At 38.2% G+C, this 15,054-nt stretch overlaps 1 protein-coding gene across 2 annotated transcripts in view; it reads right to left on the reverse strand.

Annotated features, from left to right (window-relative positions):
- Positions 1-15,054, reverse strand: part of LOC145993881 (mediator of RNA polymerase II transcription subunit 12-like) — a 224,189-nt gene that overhangs the window by 91,343 nt on the left and 117,792 nt on the right. For both annotated transcript variants that reach the window (XM_083129754.1, XM_083129753.1), the window contains one exon: positions 711-821. In XM_083129754.1, coding sequence (XP_082985880.1) covers positions 711-821 — 111 coding nt within the window. The remainder of the gene's footprint in view (positions 1-710; positions 822-15,054) is intronic.

The following is a 15,054-nucleotide window of genomic DNA, read 5'->3' on the forward strand; positions in this document are numbered from 1 at the left end:
GTCTGAAGAAGACCTTGCTAGAAGGTTGAAACGTTACGTTAGTTTATGTTTTTAATAAAATAAATTACTGCCTTGGTCAGCATATTTAGTTTTTCATAATCATGGAAACAAGGCTTAATGGAGTTATAATTTATCTTCTGGCTTGGGAGGATGAGTAGATCTTCCAAAGGAAGTTGGCAGATGCCAGATAATTGAAAAATGGAATTAACAAGAACCCACATATATTGTTAAAAATTACGAATAATTTTATTGATTCAATGATTAGCCTGACTTGCTCCCCTCTCCCTCCCACCCAAAAAATCTCGTTCTTTAACTTTTAACCCAGATGCAACACTGTGCATGATAAGAAATATTTGACTGGTGACTAAACCCACTGCAGTAATTTTTTTATATCCAAAAGGATTGTGGTAGTACAGTATCATGTCTGGCAGTGTTATGACAATAGGATCTCCTGGAGACAAAACATTATTAAAATGCATTTTTGATCATAGGTAGTTTGATGGAACGATTAATGCCATTACAGTCAATGTGTATGTGATACATATTAATCTAAATGTGGGGAAAAACCAGGGAACTCTTTCACAAAGAGAGTTCACTAGCTGAAACACAGTCTGTATACGTAATTTTTTTTACCACAAATATCTTAATATTTAAACATTGTAAACAAAGGAGTTACTCCTGTAGCTGTAGTCTCCTTCACAAGCACTTACCAACAGAGTAGAGAGCTGGCTGAGGGGTTTCTACAGTTTTAAACAACCGCAAGAGAAGGTGGCAGGTCAATCGTGCACCTGCTTTAGCTTCTGGATCTGGTTCTCCACGACCTAGAACATAAAATAATATGGTAACAAAGTATCATGTTTCATTCCTGTCTCAAGTTTATGTAACCCTTAACTACTATGGATCGTGTCTCAGACCATGCTGAATTTATCTTTTACTTTATTTCTCACACCAATACAACCACAAGTGGACCCTTCTCCATACCTTCAGTTGCGGTGCTGACTACACACTGTCAAGGTCATGAGTTCTTGCCATTGTTTGTTCAAATCTTATTGAATTTTATTCTCTTTCATTGTTCTTAGCAACATTAAAATGCTAGAATCTTTAAATATTGGTACCCATATCAGTGGGAATTATTAAGAGTATGATCATTGGTATCGGGATTGGCTTGAATTGCATCTTTTCTCTACACACCCGATGTATATGCAAGTAGTCACAGTGCAAGTATGGCACATCGTATTGAGGTTGCGTCCAACATTGAGGTGCACTTTGTCGTCCAATTTTTGTAGGCATAAAGGCAAAATTTGAGTGAAACCCATTGCCAAATTGTCGAGGTGTATGGTGAGAATGCAATGTCACACCCCACGATCGGAAATGGTGTCAGATGTTCAAAGAGGAAAGAACGAACGTGCACAGCAAACCGCGTATCTGGCAGCCTGCAGCTGTGAACACTATCACCAACACAGAGCATGGGAATGCAAACATTCTTGCCAACCGCCATGTGAAAATTCAGGGTGGCTACAAACAAGCAGAAATGAAATTCCCTGACTTTTCCAGGTTTTCCAGGACAAAATTTACATTTTTCCCTGACAATTACAAAGTTAACTAAATCGATCTTTTTGCAAATAGAAATAATAAACTCACACAGATCCACGTATGGTTTTGTTAAGTACCAATATTATCTTCTATGAAATTGACTTAATTTCTATGATTTGAATTCAAACTGCAAAATAGTGAATTTGGAAAATTATTACAATTCACAAGCTAGGGAAGGATTACGGAATTTTTCATATGCAGTAAGTTTAAAATAAAACACTTGATTATTTTTAAAGTTACGACTAAATGAGATAAGAGTGAAGAGTGATTGATTAAGAAATACAATTTGTAATTTATCAGTCTCCTTAGCTATACATTCTCCGTATTATATGTTGATATTTCCACTGAGGTTTGGAACCCTCTGCTTGCAAGAACCATGAGTGCGGACTCATTTTTCAATGCATAAAGCTACTTCTCTCTTCTCTGTAAAGCAAACAACTTAACTCTTGCATATAAGTGAAACAATTGAATCGAACAAAATAAAGTGTCATATTTCCTTACATTATCAATGAGATTTCTGCTTCAGTACAATATATCCAAGTGAAGTACTATGAAACTGACAGTATGCAGTTATACCATTAATACTGACGAAAAGGGTATGTAGGTATTAGAAATTGAACGCAAGGAATTTATAGAATTGCATTGTATAGGTACCTGATTTAGCTAATTACACATTAAAACAGGAACACTAATAATAAAAGCTTCTGAAAGTTCATATACGAGGGGCATCCTGAAAAAAGCTCCTCCAAAGGTGCCTATACGCAGCACTAGTGGTCGGAGAGCGACACACACATGCAGGCAGGAAGAAGTGGCATGTGGCTGTAATCTGGTACAGTTGCAATGCAGCCGTTTTAGGACAGTTCTAGGTTAAAGATTGCAGCTCTCATACAGTCTCCCACCGACTGCGATGTAGCCTACATTGCACGCTCAGAATTTGGCACAGAGCCACCAGCAATCGTGTCAGGTGTGCAGACCGGACGTCGTGAGTGATAGTAAGGTCAGACGATGGTGCAGACAATTCACGGAAGGCCAATCGAATGTGCACAACCCCATACAGCTGAGTACACACGGGTACTTTGCATCACTTCGGGCGAGAGATCTTGGACAACTCCCTGTACAGCCCTGGCCTTGAATGTACCGACTTTCATCTCTTTGTTTAACATAAGAGGTTTCTGGCAGGGCGAGGATTTGACAGCTACACTGCGGTAGAGATAGTTCCAGTCTTTGCTGTCAGACACATATATCATGGGCATACAAAATTTAGTGCCATGCTACGACAAATGCCAGAACAACGGTGGTGATTATGCCGAAAATTAGGTTAGGACTCTCTGTTACTAATGTAATAAAGTACAACTGATATTCTTGTTTTATTTATGCCTAATCGGTAGGGACCTTGATATTTTTTTTTTTTTTTTTTTTTTAAATTGGTGTGTTTTCTTATTTTTTACTACACGGTGTTATTTTCCCCAAAATTCACATTTTCATTTTAGCGCATTTTCTGGCAAATATCTGAAATTATACCTTCGTGGTGTTTTTAAACTACTGTTTCAAAGTAAGTCAAATGGCTTACGCCTCTTCGTGAGAGTTTGATATCTTGAAAGTTATTTCGGGAAAGTTATTCTCCATACCTCTTTTTTAATTTTAAGGTAAGGATTTTAGATAATGGAATTTTCCCCGTATATACTGAAGGGTGCATAATGACCATAAGTGGCGACGAACCCAAGAAATTAAAATCAATCAATCTCACGTGACAGATACCGATATATTATGGCACCAAAAATTGGCATTATCTTTTTTTCACTTGTTAATTCCATGTACGTATAACTCTATAGTTTACTCTTGAGTAAAATGTTGGAAAACTTGCATGTTCTATGTACACAAACATGGCCTACAAAAGACAAGAACGTTGGATTTCATGGAATTTTTCGTTGTTTTAGGACATCTCTTTTAAAAAAAATCGCTAAAAACGCTAACAATTCGCATTTTATGCCAAATTCACATTATTTCGAATGGGCGAAAAATGTGTCCAGACATCATCACTGCACATTCCTAAACATAACTTTGCAGCAATTACCATTTTTCACACTTTTCGCGTTTGCGAAAAATCAATGTCCCTACTAATTGGAAATTACTTTCTGGCCACCCCTCGTATAAATCAGTAGATGGAAAGTGAAAATTTAGCAGGGCTGGCAGAGAAAAGTCAATTCTTGAGGAAAGTGATTTGCTTTTATGATTGTATGATTCGAGTAAATATGATATTCAAATATTTACGTATCTATTATTAGTATTTTATTTCATAATATTGGACATTAACTTTACTCAGTGAGAGATTAATGACCATCTCTCATGAGTTTAAACAGACAGGAATTTACAGTGTTGCAGTAAATTTGAGGTTGGGAGCATGCACTTGCCAATTTTTATAACGTTCACTAATGCAGATTTATGTTTCACTTTTTCGTGATAGTATTCAATATATTTTCCATTTGGTTGGATTCTTCTTGATATCTAAGAATAGTGCAATGTCATTGTAAACGTATGTTAACTTGTGCAAAACCAGTAATACGTCAGGATGATGAAAGAAAACCTTCGTAAGCACTGCTACATTAAATAAGGTGAAGTGAGCCAGAAGAGTAATAAAATTCCAGCAGCATATTTGCAGTCTAAAGCTCTTCTTGTTTATGCATTCGATTTTTGTTGGATGTTGCAGTCCATGCAATTTCTTTCGCATGTTGTAGTGAGATACTTTGTCGGGTGGCGATATTCGACAAAAATCGTATGTATCAATGGAACCTATTTGTTTCCATGTTCCTTCAGTTTGACCAACAAAATGCCTTACTACGACGTCCGACAACTATCGGACGGCGCCACCTGCTCTTATCCCCTCCATCTGTTGACAAGTCCCCTTACTACTCCCATACGGACAAGGAAAAAAAATGATAACATTTACTCCCCCGATGATACCATATGGTATCATCAGTGTAAGGTCGTACTCGCCCGATGATACCATATGGTATCATGGTGCTGATTACGAAATGAATGTGCTTTTTGGACCTTCATACACTTATGTTTGGGTGGAAACTCTGACACAGGTCTGGAGCAAGCCTGGAAAATTCATATTGATGACCAACCTCCTCCCCCCCCCTCCGCAACATATCCATGCCACATTTCCGAACAGAGTTTCACATTTTGGCTCATTATTCAACTTGTATGGTACCCAGGAACATGAAATATGTTTCAATCTCTTTGAAAACGTCAATTCTTTTAGGGAGAATACTAAGGTTTGCGCCTTCTCCCCAAAATAGCGGCAGAAGAGGGGGTAAACTCGAGATTCTTGTTTTTTTTTTCATGGAAAATCAGTGGTCGCGCCCCCAAACGCCCCTTCCTCGGTTCGGCATTCTGAATTATACACGGTTGCATGCTATGATGATTTAGCTGCAAAACAAAACTTATCCTAAATAGATTGCTCTTATAGTGCCAGAGTTATAATAATTTTCCTCCAAAAATTCAAATTACATATTTTTCGCAAAAAAAAAAAATCACATTTTGGCTTATTATTCAACTTGTATGGCACCCAAGAACATAAAACATGTTACGTGCTCTCGAGAAATGTCCACTCTTTGAAAAGAATACTAAATTTCGCGCCAACTCGACAAAATAGCAGGGGAAGTAGGGGCAAACTCCAAACTTTTGTTTTTTCCGTTGAAATTCGGGGATCGTGCCCCCAGCCCCCCTCCTCGGTCCGGCATTCTGAATTGTACACGGTTGCATGCTATGATGTTTTATCTGAAAAACAAAACTTATCTGAAGTAGATTGCTCCCATAGTGCCAGAGTTATAACAATTTTCCTCCAAAAATTCAAATTACATATTTTTCGTAAAAATAAAAAATCACATTTTGACTTATTATTCAACTTGTATGGCACCCAAGAACATGAAACATGTTTCATTCTCTTGATAAATGTCCATTCTTTGAAAAGAATACTAAAGTTCGTGCCTTCTTCACAAAATAGTGGGAGAAGAGGGGGCAAACTTCAGATTTTTGTTTTTTTTTATATTGAAATTCGGGGGTCGCGCCCCCCAAACCCCCTTCCTTGGGCCGGCGTTCTGAATTGTACACGATTGCATGCTATGATGTTTTAGCTGCAAAACAAAACTTATCCGAAGTAGATTGCTCCCATAGTGCCCGAGTTATAATAATTTTCCTCCAAAAATGCAAATTACATATTTTTCGTAAAAAAAAAAATATCACATTTTGGCTTATTATTCAACTTGTATGGCACCCAAGAACATGAAACATGTTTCATTCTCTTGATAAATGTCCATTCTTTGAAAAGAATACTAAATTTCGCGCCTTCTCCCCAAAATAGTGGGAGAAGAGGGGACAAACTTCAGATTTTTGTTTTTTTCTATTGAAATTCGGGGGTCGCGCCCCCCAAACCCCCTTCCTCGGGCCGGCGTTCTGAATTGTACACGATTGCATGCTATGATATTTTATCTGAAAAACAAAACTTATCTGAAGTAGATTGCTCCCATAGTGCCCGAGTTATAACAATTTTCCTCCAAAAATGCAAGTTACATATTTTTCGTAAAAATAAAAAATCACATTTTGACTTATTATTCTACTTGTATGGCACCCAAGAACGTGAAACATGTTTCATTCTCTTGAGAAATGTCCATTCTTTGAAAAGAATACTAAAGTTCGCGCCTTCTTCCCAAAATAGTGGGAGAAGAGGGGCAAACTTCAGATTTTTGTTTTTTTTCTATTGAAATTCGGGGGTCGCGCCCCCAAACCCCCTTCCTCGGTCCGGCGTTCTGAATTGTACACGGTTGCATGCTATGATGTTTTAGCTGCAAAACAAAACTTATCCGAAGTAGATTGCTCCCATAGTGCCCGAGTTATAATAATTTTCCTCCAAAAATGCAAATTACATATATTTTTCGTAAAAAAATATATCACATTTTGGCTTATTATTCAACTTGTATGGCACCCAAGACCATGAAACATGTTTCATTCTCTTGAGAAATGTCCATTCTTTAAAAAGAATACTAAATTTCGCGTCTTCTCCCCAAAATAGTGGGAGAAGAGGGGGCAAACTTCAGATTTTTATGTTTCTTTCATTGAAATTCGGGGGTCGGGCTCCCCAAACCCCCTTCCTTGGTCAGGCGTTCTGAATTGTACACGGTTGCATGCGCTGATGTTTTAGCTGCAAAAAAAAAAAAAACTTATCCGAAGTAGATTGCTCCCATAGTGCCCGAGTTATAACAATGTTCTGTTCCCGTGCAGAGTTCCATAAGGATATCTTTAAATTAAATAAATAAAAAAAAGTCAATGAAGACGAAATTCCCTGACATTTCCCTGACTATTTTTGACACCTCAAATTCCCTGACTTTTCCCGGTTTTCCAGGTTTTCCAGGTCTGTCGCCACCCTGAAATTAGAGATTGCAAGTAAACTGAACATATCCTATGATAGTGTGTCCAAGCTGATTCACAATCAGTTGGGTACATCGTAAACTGTGCTCTCACTGGGTGCCGTGGTTGTTAACTGATGAGCACAAAAATCAACTCGATTGAAATTGGACGAAATTTTTACACACAAGGAATCGAAAAACTGGTCACATAATTTGAAAAGTGCTTGGAATACCTTGGTGACTGTCAAAAAAAGTTAAAATGTTCATATGTTTCTGTCCAATATTTTGTAAATTTTTAATGTTTTGTTTGTTTTATACAGGGGGGTTTAACTTACTTTTTGATTTACCCTAATATATGAAATCATGAGGATATGAACAGATTTTCAGATAACAGATGCCATCACCATCAGATGCTACTAGATTCATCAGAACCACAACTGCATCCTTGCCATTTATTAAACCTGATGATGACTACGAGATGGAGTCGAAAGCTCGGACAAACTTTTAAAATGTCTCATATCGTGCTGTTCATTTGTTTTGTGTGTGTTGGCAAAGGAGCTTGGTGGAAGGAATGGATGCCAAATGTTGAGGGGTATCTGCAGTGGCGTACATTTTGCCAAGATATTATGCACACAACAGTGTCAGGTTGAATTAAAAGTTTTCAGCCCGACAGATACCATTGATGGAAGGTACGGGAAGTCTTGATCTCTTGAGGTAGGTCGGAATCACCATGAGATTATAAGAAAGGTGGACCTGACATGACTTATCCATGCTGTTATGTGTATGTTGTAAGTAAGCCAGTTCCTTCTCTCTAACACTGTGAAGAAGCTCATTAACGTTCCAAGATGGATAACGTTCCAAGCACTTATCTTTGTGTGGGGCTTGTTGTGTACTTATGTGCAATCTATGCATGAACTTTATGCTAGATCATATGATAATGACCACGTTTCAAACTAAAATGGGCAATGACGCCATTTTGAAAAAAATGTAATTTCACTGGTTTTCGCACCATTTTTGTGATCAATCTATGTGTTAGTGTAACGAAGTTGTCTCGAGATCGTTTCTCGTAAGATTCATGAAGAAACTATCAGTATTTTATCGTGTAATGACAATGCAAATATAAGGGGCCTCTCCCATGGTGCAGTGGTAGCGTCATTGCCTTGTAATCAAGGGGTCCTGGGTTCGATACCCGGTGGAGGCACAAGTGGTTCGGATCCCACTTTAAACTGTAGGTCCAGTCCCGATTAGCCTTACTGTGCATAAAGTACACTTAAAACACCAACTCAAACCAAACCAAACCAATGCAAATATGACCATGGTAAGTGCATCTGCACTTAGCTGCAATCCACTCTTTACGTTCGTACATTGAAGCAAGGACACAAAAGTTTAAAGTGCTACATCAAACTTATCGAGTTCAAGCTCAATCTGAATTCTTATTTTCATGCAATAAGGGAGAATCTTGATACCTTAAACATAAACGTGTACAATCATTGACCCTTGTGGTTGGAAAGGGTTGACCTTACGTGAAAAAATAAAATAAAGAAAATAACCACCATGTGTTATCAACGGTAATAAGATCGTATGCTATTCAATGTAAATGTACACTGCCGTACGTAAGTTTTCAGTGCATGGTAAACAACAACAAAGACATGTTGAATTCTGTGTATTGATCTTAATCAGGTTTACTATCAACAATTAAGACAATATAAAAGGTCTGTATATGATTATATAAGATTGTTTGAAATAAGTATTATCTACATATTCTGTCTTGATCTTTTAACTTAGTAAGGTTTTATTAAGTGTACAGGATACAAACCGATTTGACTGAACATATATTGAAGTATGTGTAAAATCAGAGTAGTGGCCACACAATTTTCTGTTTAAGCAAATAAGAGTTTGAGATGTAAATCATTCATTGGTATCCCTGCTCAGATATAACATTAGGTTTGTGCTGTTGGATGGCAGATGGTTGTGTATTTGAATAAAACAGAAAATGTTGTCAACACTATTGTGCCAATTTTTCTATGAGCTGCTTGAAACATGGGCGTGCCATGTTAATGCTGTCTTGTTGACAATTTGCTTAATGTACACTTACATTCAAGTTCAATTCATTATAATACAGCCAAAACTTATTATCTTACAATTTCTTTTATTTTTGGTGGTTTCATAAAATTCACTTATAGGGACTATCCATGAGTAAACAAAAACATATCGAATGGCACAATCGATTGTGGAACTGTAGCACAACAACTTCCGGTTCATGGCGGCCTGGTAATTCAAGCGCGTACTTGTGGCCTTTCTTCTTGTTTTGTATACTGGATGAAATGGATCATATAAAAGCACTTGACAACGTGGAGAAGAAGGGATTCCAGGGCAAAGTAGAGGCCTTTGCATATCAATTGGATGAGCAACTAGGAAGTAATACGGCATTATTCCAGGATGAGATCCATTTGCTGATCGTCGTTGCATTGGCGATATTTGTAGCCTACATATTTAATAGAAAGTATTTTTTCCTACAGAGCGAGAGCGCTTAAAGCATGTAAATCTTTGGATGCATACATTTATGTTGTAAGTGAAAAAGTGCAATATGTATGGACATAAAAAAAAATGGAAAAAGAAGCTTTTTTTCTTCTTTCTTCAGTCAGGGTGAGTCAGAGGGATGCGGTAATGCACACTTGCTGGTTTCGATCCCGTTTGAACGCAGAAATACAAAACGCTCATTGTTATTTTAAGTCAATCTTCTGCTATTTGTGTTAAACATGACGATGAAGATGAATAATAAACTGGAAAAATTAATGATGGGACAAACACAATGACATACCATTGCCTGACCATGGTGTTCAAACCTAGGACCTCTTCTCTATCAATGTTGAATAGATTTCCATTGCAAAAGACGAGAATTTAATAGCACCCGCACTTAATTTTCTGGTTACACAAAAAAAAAAATTCCTCTGGTTACACACACACACAAAAAAAATCTGGTTACACAAAAATTTAATATAGTTCGTATGTACTTCAAGAACGTAACATGTAACCTATCTGACGATGACCATTTTTTGAAAGGAAAAGTAATATTTTTGCTCATATCACTAAAACAGAGAGAAAATCGAGATTTGAATGATTTCTTTTCTACCTTTAATGAAGTGCAAGGGGTGCGGGACAGAAAATTTTTGGTTGGGAAGGAAACAGGATGGGGTATTTTTAAAGTCCTGATGTTCAAAATGGGAAAAATAATGTTATTTCCTGACTAAATTGGGACATTATAGGAGCGGAAAATACTAAATTTCGGACATTTAGTAAAAAAAAAAAAAATATATGTAGGGAATAAACTTTTAAACTTTATCATTTTTTCCGAAGTCTGGATCAGAATGGGACTTTTTTCTTCTTCAGGCCCCAACTTTTTGGGTTCCTGCACATCCGTTGTCATTACTGCAGAGTCTACTCCTGCTAATGGGCTTGCAATTTTCATGCCTGACAGCATGAATACAATAATTTTGGCATCTAGATCTCGAGGAAATGGATGAAGAGAGATCCGTGAAAGATTATTTAGCCCTGATCGTAGTTTACATCCTCCTTGTACACACCCATTCATTCCTTTCATACATGACACAATCTCAGCTCCCTTTAGCGGCATGTTGTGAGCCTACGAACCGGAAGTTGTTGTGCTACAAGTATGGTGTCCACGCGAAGGCATTTCCTTCTGGTGGATAGCCCCTATACAGAGCATTCCCTGACATTCGCTACGAGACTCTGCGGCAAAGCGGCCCGGCATCAGCGATGGTCTTTCCCGGTGAACGGGATCCTCGACAGTTGCACGCTACAGTCTTTTTTTTGCTCTCTTTCCCTTTCTGTTGACGTTGCAGACTGACGCCAGTATAATCCTCCCTCGGAAGTTGTGTTGTGTGTTAATAGCCAACTCTAGCGACTGTTGCGGACCCTGTTCACCAGGAAATACAAGTGCTGATGCCAGGCCGCTTGCCGCCGAGTCTCGTAGCGAATGTCAGGGAATGCTCTGTACATTACATATTTCAGCAGGTGTATAATAAATATATGGTATCATGTACATTCTTGTTTGTGTCATTCAATCTATGAAGTATATCACCCAATGTGCCTGTGTTTAACCTGTGTACTAATTGATTGTTCTCTTTCAGTGGGGGAATCTCTCATGAGAATACTGGGCTCTATGGTTGTAGACTTTAGTTCATTGGAGTGTTGACCTGATACCATAACCTCCTAGCAAGGAAGCATATCCAAGGTCAATATTGTCTAAAGTAAATCTAGATTGATTGCTATATCTCTCATAAAGTGAAATGTTATATTCATTCGATACAATATATACCTACTGATGTAGACCTCATTGCGTAACTCATTAGGGGCAAAGTATTTACTGAAGTTTGTCACTCTAAATGCTAATCATCTGTTCCTAGAATATTTCTTGTCCTAAGGGAGAAGGATGTTCGTGAAAATTGTTAACACTTACATAATTCTATTAGTGACAGGGTATTAATATAGTCTCTGATCAGTCTATAAAATAGTTTAATTCAAACAAACTTGATTCTTAAAGGGAGATTTTGGTAATTGTATTCCTTTTGGCTTTGTTGATTAAGGTGTCCTTAACCTTTAAAGTCCTGTGGCGCTTATGTAGTTTTTGCCTCTGTCCCAGGCCATTTAAATGAGTTTTGTAAGGTTTAGCAAAAATCGTTATACCTTCCTTCCTACGGCAGATAATTTAATGAAACAAGAAACATTTTACTAAGAAAAAAATGTACTCTGACATAGAAAAGACGAAGTGTTGCTATCTGTATGTATTTATTATTTGTGGCTTCAAATTGAAATTGAAAAAAAGGAAAAATACAAAATTTTGCCCCTCCCTGTTGAGACATGGGACAGGAACAAATTCTATGTCTTATTTGCAACCACATGTATACATTATAATTCAAAATTTATTTTGTTCCTAATGCCTTTTGCCATCCGAAGAAAAAAATGAAAAAGAAACGAAGTGGATGAGTTATTTTCGACAAGGGTTGGCAACATGCACAATGAAGTGCATGAGTTATTTTCGACAAGGGTTGGCAGCTCGTAGCTGTGGATGCATATCAACTCTTGGTTTCAAGTTCCACGCACTTTGAGTCATGAGCATAGAAAATGAACAGGATTGCAAGACATCGAAAAAAGGTTCTGTTTCATCGCTCAAGGTATGACCGACCGGGACTGTAGCCAAAAATGCCATTGGTCAGCACATGACCGATCAGGACTTAAAAGGTTTAAACTGTAACTCTCCTAGCGTTACCGAGTTAGATCCGCAAAATACTGTTGGACGTGGATGTTTGAATGTTGGTTTGGGTAGATGGGTTATTTTGTGACGTTGCTGGGGTTGGGAGTTACCTCACCAGTGGCTTATGGCCACAGTAATAGTGGTATTGGCTAAGCCCTAATTAAAAGTATTCCATGATCACGTTGGTAGAATGACCAGTTGTTTGCTACAGCTATCACAGAGAGGTAACTTAGCTATTGGGACCAAAGTAAGTATATAATATAGTTGAGAAAGTAGCGCAGTCTTCCCTCCCGAAGCTGAAAAAAGTGGGTCCTGGGCGGTCCCAACCCTGACGTCACTCACGGGACAGGGGTGACGCTGTCACTAACCATTCCACTTATTATAGGATCTGCATTTGTGCGAGGGAGCATGAAAGTACCTTGTGTTTCCTTTTTCTGTTGCTTGTGTGATAGTGGAGTTTTTTTCTCAACACCAGTAACACTTCAGGAAGATGCCGCACAATTGTGCTATTGCTTTGTGCCCGAACAACACACAAGAAAAGCAGTAGGTTGATTGATTTGCTTTATTTTACTTCGCTTTTTGTGCCACTTTTGGCTAATTTGCGAAGATGGGGATATGTGATGACATGATGAAATTGATGAATGGACACTCACAAATATCCATGCCCAGGCCGCGATTCGAACCCGGGACCTCTGGCATCGTAGAGCGACGTGCTAACCACTCCACCACAGGGGTGGCTAAAATACAGTAGGTGTAAGCTATTTTTCGTTCTCAAATGATTCGATTACGTGCAAATGAGGTGTTCAAAGTGTAAGAGATTACAGGGTGGCTACAAACAAGCAAAAATGAAATTCCCTGACTTTTCCAGGTTTTCCAGGATAAAATTTACATTTTTCCCTGACAATTACAAACTAAACTAAATCGATGTTTTTGTAAATTGAAATAATAAACTCATACAGATCCATGCATGGATTTGTTAAACACCAATATTATCTTCTATGAAATTGACTTAATTCCTCTATTCTCTATGATTTGAATTCAAACTGCAAAATAGTGAATTTGGAAAATTATTACAATTCACAAGCTAGGGAAGGATTGATTACGGAATTTTGTCATACACAGTAACTTTAAAATAAAATACTTGATTATTTTTAAAGTTACGACTAAATGAGATAAGAGTGAAGAGTGAATGATTAAGAAATACAATTTGTAATTTATCAGTCTCCTTATCCATTCTCGGTATTATATGTTGATATTTCCACTCAAGTTTGGAACCCTCTGCTTGAAAGAACCATGAGTGCGGACTCATTTTTCAATGCATAAAGCTACTTCTCTCTTCTCTGTAAAGCAAAGAACTTAACTCTTTCATATAAGTGAAACAATTGAATCAAACAAAATAAAGTGTCATATTTCCTTACTTTATCAATGGGATTTCTGCTTCAGTACAGTATATCCAAGTGAAGTACTGTGAAATTAACAACATGCAGTTATACCTTTAATGCTGACGAAAAGGGTATGTAGGTATTAGAAATTTAACGCAAGAAATTTATACACTTTATTTTGTTTGATTCAATTGTTTCACTTATATGAAAGAGTTAAGTTCTTTGCATTGTATAGGTGGCCGCGGTGGCTCAGTCGGTAACGCGTCTGACTACCATGCTCAAGGTCCCGGGTTCGATCCCCGGCCGGTTCAAATCCGGGAACTTTTCTAACGGTGAAAGCGGCCCCGGCGCCCACCCAGCGTCGAATAACATGGGTACCTGGGGGAAACCCTGGGGGGTAAAGGCGGTCAGGGGCGTGATGCTGATCACATCACCCCCACTCACGACCGAATCAAGAAAGTGTGGGGCGTTACCCCCACACCCCCTATACGCCTTCATGGCGTGGTGCTATGCACAGGGGAACACTTTATAGGTACCTGATTTAGCTAACCACACATTAAAACAGGAACACTCTAATAATAAAAGCTTCTGAAAGTTCATATACGAGGGGCCTCCTGAAAAAAAACTCCAATGGTGCCTATACGGAACAATAGTGGTCGGAGAGTGACACACAAACATGCAGGCAGGAAGAAGTGGCATGTAGCTGTAATCTGGTACAGTTGTAATGCAGACGTTTTAGGACAGTTCTAGGTTAAAGATTGCAGCTATCATACAGTATCCCACAGACTGCGATGTAGCCTACATTGCACGCTCAGAATTTGGCACAGAGCCACCAGCAATTGTGTGAGGTGTGCAGACCGGATGTCGTGAATGATAGTATGGTCAGACGATGGTGCAGACAATTCACGGCCAATCGAATGTGCACAACCCCATACAGCACAACACAGGCCCTTTGCATCACTTCATGTGAGAGATCTTGGACCACTCTCTGTACAGCCCTGCCCTTTAATGTACTGGCTTTCATCTCCTGGTTTAACTGAATAGGTTTCAGGCAGGGCAAGGATTTGACAGCTACACTGCGGTAGAGATAGTTCCAGTTGTTTGTTTGTCAGACACATATACCATGGGCATACAAACTTTAGTGCCATGCTACGACAAATGCGAGAACAACGGTGGTGATTATGCCAAAAATTAAGTTAGGACTCACTGTTACTAATGCAATAAATTACTACTGATATTATTGTTTTATTTATGCCTAATTGGTAGGGACCTTAATATTTTGTTATTTTTTTTAAATTGGTGTATTTTCTTATTTTTTATTTTTTACTATACAGTGTTATTTTTCCCAAAATTCACATTTTCATTTTAGCGCATTTTCTGGCAAATAGCTGAAATT

The sequence above is a fragment of the Lepisma saccharinum genome, chromosome 10, assembly GCF_977018435.1.
Source record: "Lepisma saccharinum chromosome 10, izLepSacc3.1, whole genome shotgun sequence".
NCBI classification, from domain to species: Eukaryota; Metazoa; Arthropoda; class Insecta; order Zygentoma; family Lepismatidae; genus Lepisma; species Lepisma saccharinum.